Here is a 12,583-nt window from a genome sequence, read left to right as displayed (position 1 = left end):
AGCTTGGAAGATATTCCAATTTAACGTGCCGTCCAAATTGTCTTCGTTTATAAATTGGAGAATTGGAACGCTCCTTGTGTTACGCGATTCTTAAATGGCGTGTTTTCGGTGCATGTGGAATTATTGTAAAATTTTATGAAAGAGTAAAAGACTTTTAATATATATATATGAGTTGGTCGTAATAAAAAAATTAAGAGGGGGAGACGAATGTCAACTGTACACGATACACGCCACCGAAGAAACGCCCATTACCTTGAAAGAATCGATAATACCATAATTAATTACACGTAGACACGAATACATAAACAGAAACAGGAGTAAAGATGGCAAACGGGATTACATATCACGCACTGCACTCGCTCGTATGTATAGACGGCTTCTTAAATGATATGTTACTTTGCTAGTGCATTATTGTCCCTTTCTTCGAATTTTGGAGCGCCTTTGGATTCGAAAACACAGACAATTGATTTTCACGAACAAAATTTATCTATGGAAGTAGATCTACAAAAGAATCGATCTTCCAGAAGAACAAAAAATCTAACAATAAGAATAATAATATCCAGGCCCGTACCTAGGTATTCAAAATAATTAATTCGATTTTGCCTCATCACGGCCCTGATAATACATCTTGTACCAAGATTGTATACTTAAAGGGGAAGACCACCTACACATCAAAATAGAAACTAATATCTAGGAATTTTTTCTCACAATAGACCGTCTGACATAAATGTTTCATGTATACGTTAATAGTGAATACATTGGACAATATTTTTGCCAATTTTCATAAAATATTAATTTACACAGACATTACAAACGTCTGTATACTGTGCTACCCAAATTCCCTAGCCCTAGGGAGGCTTCCTTTGGTCTTAATAGTCAAAATGGAATAAAATTGTAATTTTTATATTTAAAATGTTAAATTCCATGCAAATATTAAAAAAGCAAATAATTTTGAAATCGAGAGGTGGTGTTCCCCTCGAGAGATATTCAGTGATAAAGAAAATTAATGTTCAAAAGTGAAAAGAAGTAAACATTTGGTACAAAGGTTACATACAGCTACACGCTGTTAACCCAATTTCGAGTTACCTTGTCTGCGACCAAATGCGCTTGCGTTCTCACTAGACGTTAACATAGTTTTTCGATATTTTCTATGGTTTGTTGAACTCCACTCGTTTGTCATTACCAGTTCTACACCTTATTGTATTTAACGTGTCCGTTACGTTCGAGTGCGCGGTTCCACGAATCTGTGCCCCGTGTGTTCTCAATTCGTCGTGGAATCGACGCCATTTTTGGTGTCTCGATCACTTGACACAGATACGAGAGAACAGCCGCTCGAATCACAATTACTTGCCTCCGGACTCCGCGGCCCTTTCTACATAGCGATCGCGGGGTCTCGACGCGAGACATTCTCATTCTTAAACCCATTTGTCGTTAATTTAAAGGGGAGACGGTTATCGTGTCCCCAGGATCTTGAAACCCATTGTGCCTCGTTTGGATTCAGGTACATCTGATGAATCCTGTGCGTCATTCGCCTATGTTGAGCACAAAATCGAAGCGTTTTAACAGCACAACGGGTTTCATTGATTCCCATCTGCCAACGAATTCATACTAATGCAGTAATGTCATATGTTTTGTTGTCCCTCTAGTCCAAGCACCTAATTTTCCCGAACTCGAAGGCCTCGGTAGGTTCATACTGTATTAGCTTGCTTATCCCCTCTCCTCCTGCCCCCCCACTTACGTCACAACCTCCACAGACATTGGTTCGCCAGTTTGTTATTGATTTTTGCGCTACTTCCCTTATTTTTTCAATTGTTTTTATCCGTCCATTTACCTTGCGATGAGAAAACATTTTTTACTCCAACTTGAGCTCTCGTTTTGCCACTGCACCCTTGCACAACTGTGTGTACTTACTGTGTACGTATTTTGACTGGTACTTGATGTTGATTCGTGATTACCACTCGCAACGATTTTCCGATTTCACGCTCGTTTCTCCGTGTTGTTTAACCGTGGTGTTGTGTACGTTTTGTGCAGTGTTTGGTCCTGACGAATTTTGCGAGGCAACGACCTCGTATAATTATTAAAGGCTGTCTTGATATCGTTCCGGTAGGTCGATAATTCGAGATGATTTGTTATCGAACAGTGGACAACGCGAAGGGACAATTTTTAGATTAGTTTCAATTTTGGAAATTTATTTGGAGGATTTTAACTTCGAACGCACCCTACGTGCGGATACCTCACGGTCGCGTTTCTTACCTATACTCTCCAGACGCCTATGGGCGTTCACCGCACGGGTTACGACATTCATAGTTCGATATGCGCTTACCCTCTCCTCAAGGTGTTGAAGTAGTATCACATTGTAGCAAATTTCTATGTTATTGATTACATATTTAAAAAGAAAAAATTAACTTATCGAAGATAAGTAATATACAAAATTTAAAATAGTGTTACATTAGCCCTTTCGAGTCGTCCACGTTCTTTTTAGACATTGTTGCGATAATAAGTATCGACCGAGCATAATATCGGAAGATATTAAAATAGTCTATTTCTAGCGACCCACCCTCTACTGTGTGCGACTTGTGTAACGCTTTTATAAGGTACTCTCCGAAAAGGGCTTCTTACGTATATTTTTTTTTCTCTTTCTTTCTCTCTATCTCTCTCTATCTCTCCTGTAACCGACTGTGTATGCATACTGCGCAGCAGATGTATCTTACAAACGAGTATAAATATTTAATTGAAAAGAATCGCCTACGCTGGTAGCGTGTCGAGTTTTGCCGCGCGTTGAAGCGAGTAGTCGGCGCGGTCGTGTCGCGAATAAGAAACGCTTGAATTAAGATGCAAGACGTGTGTTACATTGAATCGTTCTGTTGCATTACATAGAACTTATACCACGACCGGCCCGTTCTTGCGAGGATCCACCACTGTACCTGAGACTGCGAACCGGAAGACCGAAAGATAAGAAGATTCCGCGTTCGACGCCTATTATGAGCTACGGGAAGAAGAAACTGCGACCCGAGTACTGGTTCAGCGTGCCCCGCAACAGGTAAACAAACCTCCTATTTTTATACTTCTTCTTACATCTGCGCGAGGAGCCAACAGAGGGCGACTGCGTGGAACCAAGGATCAAAGTCAAAGTCTTTTGTCCCTCGCCTCTTTTAGAACTATTAGATGGTTCGGAAAGTCATTTCGTTTTTTTTTCTTTTTGGTGAAAATGAAATACGATTTTTTTAGAGTGTATAAATATTTTATTAAATTATATATTCTCCATTTTGGAAAACGAAATGACTTTCCGAACAACCCAATAGAAATTAGTAATCAATAGTTAATCACGACGAATGTTTCAAATTGTTTGAAACTTTTATGTTACTCGAATTGTTCCCAATTATTTTGAACAATTGAATTTCAATATTTGCTAAGAATAATTAAATAACAACTATCGTACTGAGTAATTAAATTTCCACTTTGCATTCTAAATAATACAATTTCATTTTTTCGAATAATTAAATTTGAATTTTTACGTTTAACAATACAATATTTCAATTTTTATTCGAAATAACCAAATTTGGATTTTAATTTTGAATAATTGAATCTCGGGCGATTGTTCTCGTTAATTTCAGTTTATACGTGCGCAAACGATACGTATACGTCGATTAATGGAATTGTTAATTTTAGTGAAAATGTTTCACCCCGTTTTGAAAAATTTCATGGAAATCGTCACGTGCAAAATAGTCGAACCTAACCTCCGCGAAATAACAGTTCTCGGTAAAGGAAATTCTGAGAGTAATCGTGTAAAGATTAGTTTCCAATCGGCGTCTATTTCTGTAATTCCCTCTACTGTCACTTCCGCGGAAGAATGCGCTCGACCGGAAGAAACGATAAACCGATCGCTCCCACGCGCCGGGAGAATTATTTTCGTATGATGTTTTCAAGAGGGCGAAACCGAGCGAATCTGGTCGCTGTCGAGAAATTCTCGCGGGATCGTGTTATTTTTGTAAATTTGAGCGCCGAAAACTCCGACAGCAGCCAGAACGTACGATCGGGGCACGTGGTCCGGCCCGAGAGTCGCAAAATAGATCTCTGCCGCCGGATTCGTTATTTATACGCCCCCTTGACTCATTAAAGTTTGTCAACATCACCACGCGTCGATGACTATTTGTCTCCTGGTCATTATTGGTGCCGATCAATTTTTTTACTCGTTATTTAATTTTTTTTTCGAGAAAAAATATAACTATTTTTATTTATTTATTTTCTTTTTTCGAGAAAAAATATAAATATTTTTATTTATTTATTTTCTTTTTTCGAGAAAAAATATAAATATTTTTATTTATTTATTTATTTATTTTTTTTTTTGCATTATTCGAATATGTGAGAAAACTTTAGAACGAGTTTGATAATACTCTTTGATAATACTAGTATATAAATTTTAATATCTATTGAATTAGAGGAGATCATCCGAATAATTTTGTTCGTTGGTCGTTGTTTACTATAGATGGTCTCTCGAGTCTCCGTAGGCTGGTGATTGTTTATCGAATCTCACATTTTGTATCTTTTAATTTATTTAAAAAAAAATTTTTTTTTTTCATACATGATAATTTCTGAAGATTAAAAAGATCATAGTGAAATGTTATAATTTTTCAAAGAAGGAGTCGAACGTGAAGAATTTTTTCCAGATAAATGTGTGTATTCACCATTAATAAAATTTACTTTCCGACAAGTCAGAGGAATTATGCAATAACTTTTTGGTTTCGAAAGTTTACTGGAGGTATATAAATGGAATTGTGTTACCACAGGTGGTTAATTTCGTTCTGTTATCGTTCTACAATTTACACGAAGATAACCTCTGAAACCTTGAGGAAAGTAATCTCCAGATTATATTCACCCCTTTGGAGTCTCGTAATCTACATACTCGACAAACAGTGACATTTGGGCCGTGTTTATTTTTCGATCATTGTTAACTAAACATTTTAACTCGGTTGAGTCACGATTGAATACTCTCTGACTATTAAAAATCCAAAGTCCATTTTTTTAACATACTATACAATACAGTAACCGAACGTTGATTGCGTATCCGCCTTTAAGGTTAACATGACGTCTTATAGGTTATATTTAGTACCCGAACAGGTTATAATTTTCATAACGTCATTGGTAGAGAATTTGTATTTTGTAATTGCCAAAACCGGTATAATTTTTAGAGAAAGTCGTTAATTTCCTTGCTAACATTGTTCAGGAATTCAGCCTTCGAAGAGTAACGGTTCAAAATGGCCACCAATAGGACCAGGTACATCTGGTGCTGTCAAAAATCACGGTTTACGAGTCGGTCATAAAACGATTTGATGGGTTTTCGCGGCCCTTGAATGCTTAATTTGAACCGCAACACGAGTACCTGGAAAAAACTATAGAAATGAGAGAACTTGTGTCGGTATCATGACGTGCCGGTACATGTATTGAAATAATCTAATTACCATAACAAAGTGTAAATATTCGCATACGCAGTTTACAGTTCCATTTCGTATTATCCGCAACGTCGAAGCGTGTAAAAGCATTTAACGTGAGACGGGTACGATGACAAGATGAATGCGTGACGTAATGCTATCTCATTACTGCAATGAAGACGATGATAATTGACGTACATGGTTATTGTGGACACAAGGCGTGGTCCTCGCCAATTTAAAATTCGATTGTTCGAATATCGATCGAACGTTGAGCATTCGAATATTAGTCAAATCGAGTACACGAGTATCGTTCGAATACCATTATTCAAATATCTCAGTATTCGACTGTCACTTCCTGTCAAATTTAAAAAAAAGAACAAATGTAAAAAACAAAAATCTATCGATCCACAACGTGCTATTCAAATTGTCCAAGTATTCGAAGACTCGATCGATACGCAAAACATTCGAATTGCGTTCGAAACGGTCGAGTATTCGAATCGTCGGTACTCGAGTACGTGTCAAAATTGTACACTGACCGACCCAGTTTCAGGCACGCGAATCCCAACCGTAACAAAATCGTTCCAGCGCGATCTCGCCGGCATCGCGCATCACCGCAACCTTCGGTCCCCTCTCGAGAATCGGAGCCGATCGGATTTTGATACGCGAGCGTTTTAACGGGTACACGTAAACCGAGCGAGCCGCGTCACGTGACGTTTGCGCCAAGTCACTCGGCGTATCGTCGAACGTGCCTGCAAACTTTTCCGTTCCGTGCTCGTGACCATGGTACTAGTCTAGTCGCGCGAAGAAAACGCGTCGGGAACGCTGCGTACCTGATCCGACGAAACGTTCGGGAACTCATAATTCTCGTGTCTCGCGCGCGCTCGTTTCGCGAGTGTCGATCCACGCGGCCGTGTTGGTCCGGCGAGCGTTCACGGTGATCGTTCGCCGAGAAATCGAAAGGACAGGGCAGGGGCCGGGGCTGTGACGCGTGCGGAGATTAGGTAACACGAGACTGTGTCGTGACTCTCTTTGTTTTTCTTTCTCTCTTTATCTCTCTCTCTCTCCGCTCCACGGTGTCATCGAGCGAAACAACCTATCCCCTCGCTGACCCCTTGTCGCTTCACGGTGCACGACCGGCTAGAGGCTACCCCGAGGGCGTTATCCGGCCATCTAGAGTTGATAGACGCCGAGAAACTGGTCTCGGTGGATAGTTCCTTACGATAAGCTGAGGATGACACCCATGGGTGGAATGCAGTTGCGATAAACGTAGCGTAGTGCACGCTCGGGACTTGCCGAAACATTCTCGAGATTTGATTTATTCAATTTCGTTCGAAATTGGGTGATGTTCCAGATCTCTTTTTCGGGGAGGAATTTTATGAGACGTGATTTACCCATTTTATTTTCTTCGTATAGTTTGTACCGAAGGAAACCTTTTTGAGAAAAAAAATACGTATTGAAGATACATACGTGCATTGTAATATTGTAATTTTCTTTCTAACGTTTATCGCGCTTTTAGAATTGTTGTTCTCTAAGGTGTTTCTATCGTTCTGGAAGGCACCTTATCTCGGTTGGAAGTAGTTATTCTCGTTGGAAAAAGTCGATTGTAAACCTGTGGGTAAACCAATCGTATATCTCCGTCCGTGTACACTTCGTGTACGAGATACGGCTAATTTGGGGAATTTGTACGATATTCGACATCTCTTCTTGCGAAACTACCAGACCCGCAGGTCCATCTGTATTAAATACAATCGCAAATTTTCACCCGTTAGTTTACGCATTATTAAAAGAAAACTGATAATTCGATTTATTGATAACGATGACGAACGAGAGCACGTGATCTAGAACGAGAACACAATGAGTGATTGATCCGTGACAGTTGCACTCGACATAACCTCGAAAAAATATTTACAACGAAATCGATCTCGGATCGAAATATTTCGTTCAGCATTCCCCCGAACAATATTTCGTTCAATATGCACCCTAGCCTGTTTGAAACGCAAAAATTGCTCTAACTCGAGAACAAGGTCGATCAGGCCACTCGTTCGAACGTTCCACGTCGTTTTTCCCTCCCCAGTCTCTCCCGCGTGACACCGTGCATATGCGTATTTCGATCTTTCGCGCAATTTGTCGCAAACAATCCGAATCCACTTTTGGTCGTAGGAATCGAGTACGTTTATCTAACGGGTAGTGTCGCAACACGGCTTACGTCATCTCAGGTAATCGCAGCGAGTACATACACACGATTCCGTCGTGACTCATCCCGTTAATTATCCGAGCGACAACAACGACGCCAAGTGTCGCGCGCTAGGATTCTCCTCTGTTACGTCACGGCCCTCTATCGTCTCTTTCGGCGATAAAAAAGAAGTCACATGGTGCGCGGTCGCGGCGTGTTCTCGAATTTCATAGAATTCCGCAGTAACGCGACCGACCGCTGCAATAACAATTGCACGCGCGTTTAAACAGACACACCCGCCGGGCCTGGTCGGCCCGAAATGCAGTTGTAGCTCAAAAATAGCGTCTCGAAGCGTTTGCGCCCGAGTGGGAGCGTGCCTGTTCGGTCTCTGCATCCCAGGAAAAGGGGGGCAAGAGACACAGTCGTTAGCGAAGAAATAGGAAACGTCCTTGCAGGGTCGACGACGATCGAGACACACGTGCGCTCGATAGAGAAAGTCTCTCTCGTTGTGTCGGATCGAACACCAGTGCACACGGTTGAACTAATCGCCGAATAGAACGTCACCTAATATAGCAGGATGAACTGGGCATTAAACACAGTGGGGAACGCGATGAATTTCGTTTATAACGAGCACGTGTCCAACGCAGTGAACAACTTCCTGCCGTTCGTCAATCGAAGGTAGTACCAACACTTGTGATCGCTCCTTCTTCTTTTTTTTTTTTTAATTTTTTTTTACCGGTTATGAATCGCGCTACGAGATACGGAGAAAATGAATTAAACGGTACCGTTTAAATTGGACAATTTTGTGAAATAAGGAATATTTCGTTCGACGTTGGGAAAGGTGTTTTTAGATCTAGATACTCGCACGTGACACTCATTTGTTAGTGTATGTGAGTCTGGGAGATAACTAGGTTAAAATAGAAATATGTTTGTTTTAATGGATGTATGTTTTTCTTTGTATGCTGAGAGGACTATTCTTTTAGGCAAATGTTTCCGTGGATATTTAGTGGAAAATAGCTTGCGCTAATTTTAAACACATTTGAATACGACTGTTTTAAATACATTTGAATAGATGAAATAGGGCAAAATATTTTTAGGTAATTCTATTTATAAGATTCACTTCGCGAGAATATAATTGAAAATAGTCGACACAGATGAACAATTTCTCTTATAATAATGATGTATAGTTATCGCTGACACAACTGATTGAATGGTAACTGTAGAGCAGTGTTTCCCAATCCGTACACCGCGACACACTTGTGACACTTGTGCGTCACGAGAGTGACACAGACGTGTCGCAAAAATATTTTATATTTTCAATATGTTACATTTTTGATAAATTTCATTGAACAAATAGAAATAAAAATAAACTTTTTTTTAACTATACTTAACTTCGTTATACTTCATACGAGTATTTATTTCACAATAAACAAAAATTTAAACATTTTTATTTGAAAAATGATCGTGATTTGCAGAAATTCAATTAAATTCGAAATGTAACGTCGATCGAAACGGTTGAGAAACACTGCTGTAGATTGCACAGAGTTGTACAATCTGTCGCAATATGTGTTCGCATTACGACAGATTGACAGGCAAAAAAAAAAAAACAAGGAAATATCTAGAAGTTTCTTTCTTAAACTACTATGCAAATTTGCAATGAAAATGTTTATCCATCGCTTGAAAAAAAAAACATATATTCTACTTACATTTCACTTTAAAAAATCGATTCGAGATCTATACCTTCAAGCGACAGATTAGTTTAACAATTTCCAGATGCTACCTCATTTTTCAATCTGTCATCCTGTCATAACTTGTCGAACGACATCATCGGAAGTGCCAATAACACTTAGGTTGCAATTGGAGAAATAAATCGTATTCCTCGTAATGAGAAACGGAAAACTACAAACACGAACGAGATATTACGTAAAATGATCGTCGTTATCGAAACGATGATAACGATGAACAATAGGGAACAATAGCAGCGGAGAGAAAAAACGACAAGTTCCATAAACGTCAATTAACATCCACATGTTATTGTTGTTCGCAGAGTGGACGATCTCTACAGGTTCATTCACGCGTGGGTACCGTCCCTTTATGGGGAACTCGATGAGAATTACTGGCGGGAACGGGGCTACATCCTGTCTGACACTGACACGGATTTGTCCCCCGAGTTGTCACCCCACGAACCTAGAGAAGGTGGCGAATCGACAGAGGAGGGCAAGGCCCGTAATCAAGATGGCGACGAGATCTCCGAGCTGACGAGAGAATCATGGGAGGTGAGTCATTCGTTTCGACGATTCCGTAGCTCTAGCCTATAAATCACTGTTGGACCATTTATCTTATCGTTCGAAGTTTCATTTTGCCATCGAATCGTTCGTCGTTAGCACGCTGAACTCGCGAGAAAGAAATCTTTTATTTTTTCTTTTTAATATTCCTTCGTAGACAGCGTCGACCACTTTCGAAATTTAGAAACGTAAGATCGAGTTACAGTAGCCCCTCGATAATTGATCGCAAAATTTGGAAATCTTCATTTTTGTATATTACTATACCGTCACGAAAGCATCGACAATGTTTTCGAGAGGTTCTCTCGGTGAGAATGAACCTAAACACGACCTACTTCGGACTACTTTGAACGTTAAGTACAGCAGTGTCTCTCAAGTTGTCACGGAGTTGTCTTATTACCCCCACCGCTGCTAACTGTGCATCATTCTCGAGTGACGCTCGCTCTAAACTTGTGACAATCTAAGAAGCAGGTAAGTGAAACTTGATCTGCGATATCTCTCCGTCTCGTTAGATTTTCTATACATTGACGAGGTTAAGAGCGAGGGAAATACAGTGACAACTTTGGGGACGGTTGGCTTGCAATTGAAGGTAATCCGAATGGTGCTTGAAAGTGTTGAAATTCAATTTTTCATTAGTCAACGAGTAAATAAAAATTCACTCGATTATCGTTGTTATGATATATCGTTGTTATTATAGTCGTGGTTCAATTATCGAGGGAGATGTTCAAACGGTTATCGAGGAGACTACTGTATCTTCGACGCAAAGATCAACGAGACGATCGCTCAGCGTGATAATGCATCATCATCACGTCGTGCCGATTCTTCATTATTCACAGCACGAATTGATTTGTTCTCGTTCGTTTCACGTCCTCACGAATTCATCGTTCTCTTGGATCTCAGTTCCTGCACCTCGGTCGAGTTATCGCCTGGCACCGTTGGTACAGTTTTGTTTCTCGAGCACTTCGCGTCAACGCGTCCACATGTCACATTTCCACGTTTTGATTTTTCACCGTCACGTGGCGGTCATCGTTCGAGCGCACCGCGCTTTCGTCTCTCTCTCTCTCTCTCTCTCTCTCTCTCTCTCTCTCTGGCATTCCTCGTTTTCATTCGTGTTCATTGCACCCACTTCGAGACCACACCACCGATCATCATCAAACCGGTAGCACCTTTCTCGACACGCACATTCGATTCTGTTTTCAAACGCGAGCATACCTCTGTTGAGCTTCTGTTTTTTATGGCCGATGAAATTTTTCATTTTTCAAAACAAAGGGAACGCTAGCCTTTAGCATTCCCAGCGGCTCGATCCTCGCGTCGAGGCACTCGTGATTTCTCGTACCGCGTTAAACGTCGTCCGCCACGAAGTGCAAACAGTCGATGTTTCCTCAGCCGTGCGAAAATTTGCCAACCGAACGTTCGATCCGCAAACAAGTCCTCTTTCAATATCGAGTCACCACCATTTCGGTATTCTCGAATTTTTTTACCGAACGACTTTATTCGCTGTAATGATAAACTCGAGCACACGAGCAAATGGAACACGATAAATGTGAAGGGTAGTAAATAAGAGAATCGATAAGATTTAATTTATTTGAAATTTCGATACAAAAAATTCTAATAAAAATAGACGCAGAAGAAGTAAAATAAAATATTGCTCGAAAAGTAATTTCGTTTTCCAAAATGGAGAATATATAATTTAATAAAATTGTTTATACACTCTAAAAAAATCGTGTTTCATTTTCACAAAAAAAAAAAAAAAAAAACGAAATGACTTTCCAAACAACACATTTAATTTGGAGAAGAAAAAATATTATATAATGTAACATAGCGGGTGTTGAAGATCACACAGAGATACAATATATAAGTATTAACAAGTTAGCAAGTGATAGCCATTTAGAAAAAAAATTAGGATCGTGAATTATTATTTCCGATGTACGCGAAACTGCGATCGCCGCGAGGATCGAGCTATCTGGGCGGAAAGCCAGTAAAGAAACAGCTAAAAATGGCCGATTATATTGGCTAACAGCTGATCAAGGCCCCGTACGTAAAGCTGTACAGCATCCTGAAGACGTCGAGCACGTCGGCGGATTTCGAGCAGATCCAGGACCCGGAGGTACCGAGTTTCCCCGATCCTCCCTTTGACGGTCGTTTTATATAGGCACCCCGATTGCTCGATGTTCAGTAAAGCACCTTCTAGTTTACACAGCCACACCCGCCGCTTAGTCCCCGGAACTATGGTGCACCATCGTCACGCGACGCTGCTGTCCGTCCCACTATTGTCAATCGGTCGGTCGCGATTCTCTGACGCTTTGTTGTCGCTTCGATGGTTGAAAATCATCGAATCGATCGAGTCTCGACAAATTGGATAACATCCTAAGGAGGAAACCGGAATGTTACGTGAAAAAGAAAAAAAGAAACGTGTTTACATGGAAGAAGCTATAATTGTCGAGGAATGGATTACAAAATTACAAAACGTGTGTGAATATTTAAATTCGAATAATTACAACGATACGTGGCTTATATTTCTAGCGCAAATGTTTATCCAAGTGTGGGCAAACACATTTCGGATTATGAATTCACGTTTTGCTTAACGAACAAATAAAATTTTTTGTATGAAACATAATTCGCGAGAAAAACGTCGTTTTAAATGCTGTTAGCTACAACTTATCTACGTCTGTCTTATAATCCGCCGTGTTGCATCAGTG

The 12,583-nt window shown here is 40.2% G+C and overlaps 1 protein-coding gene and 1 long non-coding RNA gene across 18 annotated transcripts in view; one reads left to right on the top strand and one right to left on the bottom strand.

Moving 5' to 3' along the window:
- Window positions 1-12,583, top strand: part of Mtd (TLD domain-containing protein mustard) — a 252,832-nt gene that overhangs the window by 202,334 nt on the left and 37,915 nt on the right. For 12 of the 17 annotated variants that reach the window (XM_076308377.1, XM_076308372.1, XM_076308371.1 and 9 more), the window contains 4 exons: window positions 1,647-1,682; window positions 2,878-3,040; window positions 9,650-9,878; window positions 11,905-11,991. In XM_076308377.1, coding sequence (XP_076164492.1) covers window positions 1,647-1,682; window positions 2,878-3,040; window positions 9,650-9,878; window positions 11,905-11,991 — 515 coding nt within the window. Of the gene's footprint in view, window positions 1-1,646; window positions 1,683-2,877; window positions 3,041-6,213; window positions 8,281-9,649; window positions 9,879-11,904; window positions 11,992-12,583 lie in introns of those variants that run through there. The other 5 variants (XM_076308367.1, XM_076308369.1, XM_076308363.1 and 2 more) reach the window with 4 other exon arrangements.
- Window positions 4,884-6,128, bottom strand: LOC143145214 (uncharacterized). The gene is made up of 3 exons (XR_012991641.1): window positions 5,966-6,128; window positions 5,460-5,784; window positions 4,884-5,380 (listed from the first exon to the last, which is right to left on the bottom strand). It is a non-coding gene; the product is annotated as an uncharacterized LOC143145214 (long non-coding RNA).

The sequence above is a fragment of the Ptiloglossa arizonensis genome, chromosome 4, assembly GCF_051014685.1.
Source record: "Ptiloglossa arizonensis isolate GNS036 chromosome 4, iyPtiAriz1_principal, whole genome shotgun sequence".
Classification (NCBI taxonomy): Eukaryota; Metazoa; Arthropoda; class Insecta; order Hymenoptera; family Colletidae; genus Ptiloglossa; species Ptiloglossa arizonensis.
Note: the sequence above shows the minus strand (reverse complement) of the source record. Positions and strands in the feature narration are given on the sequence as shown.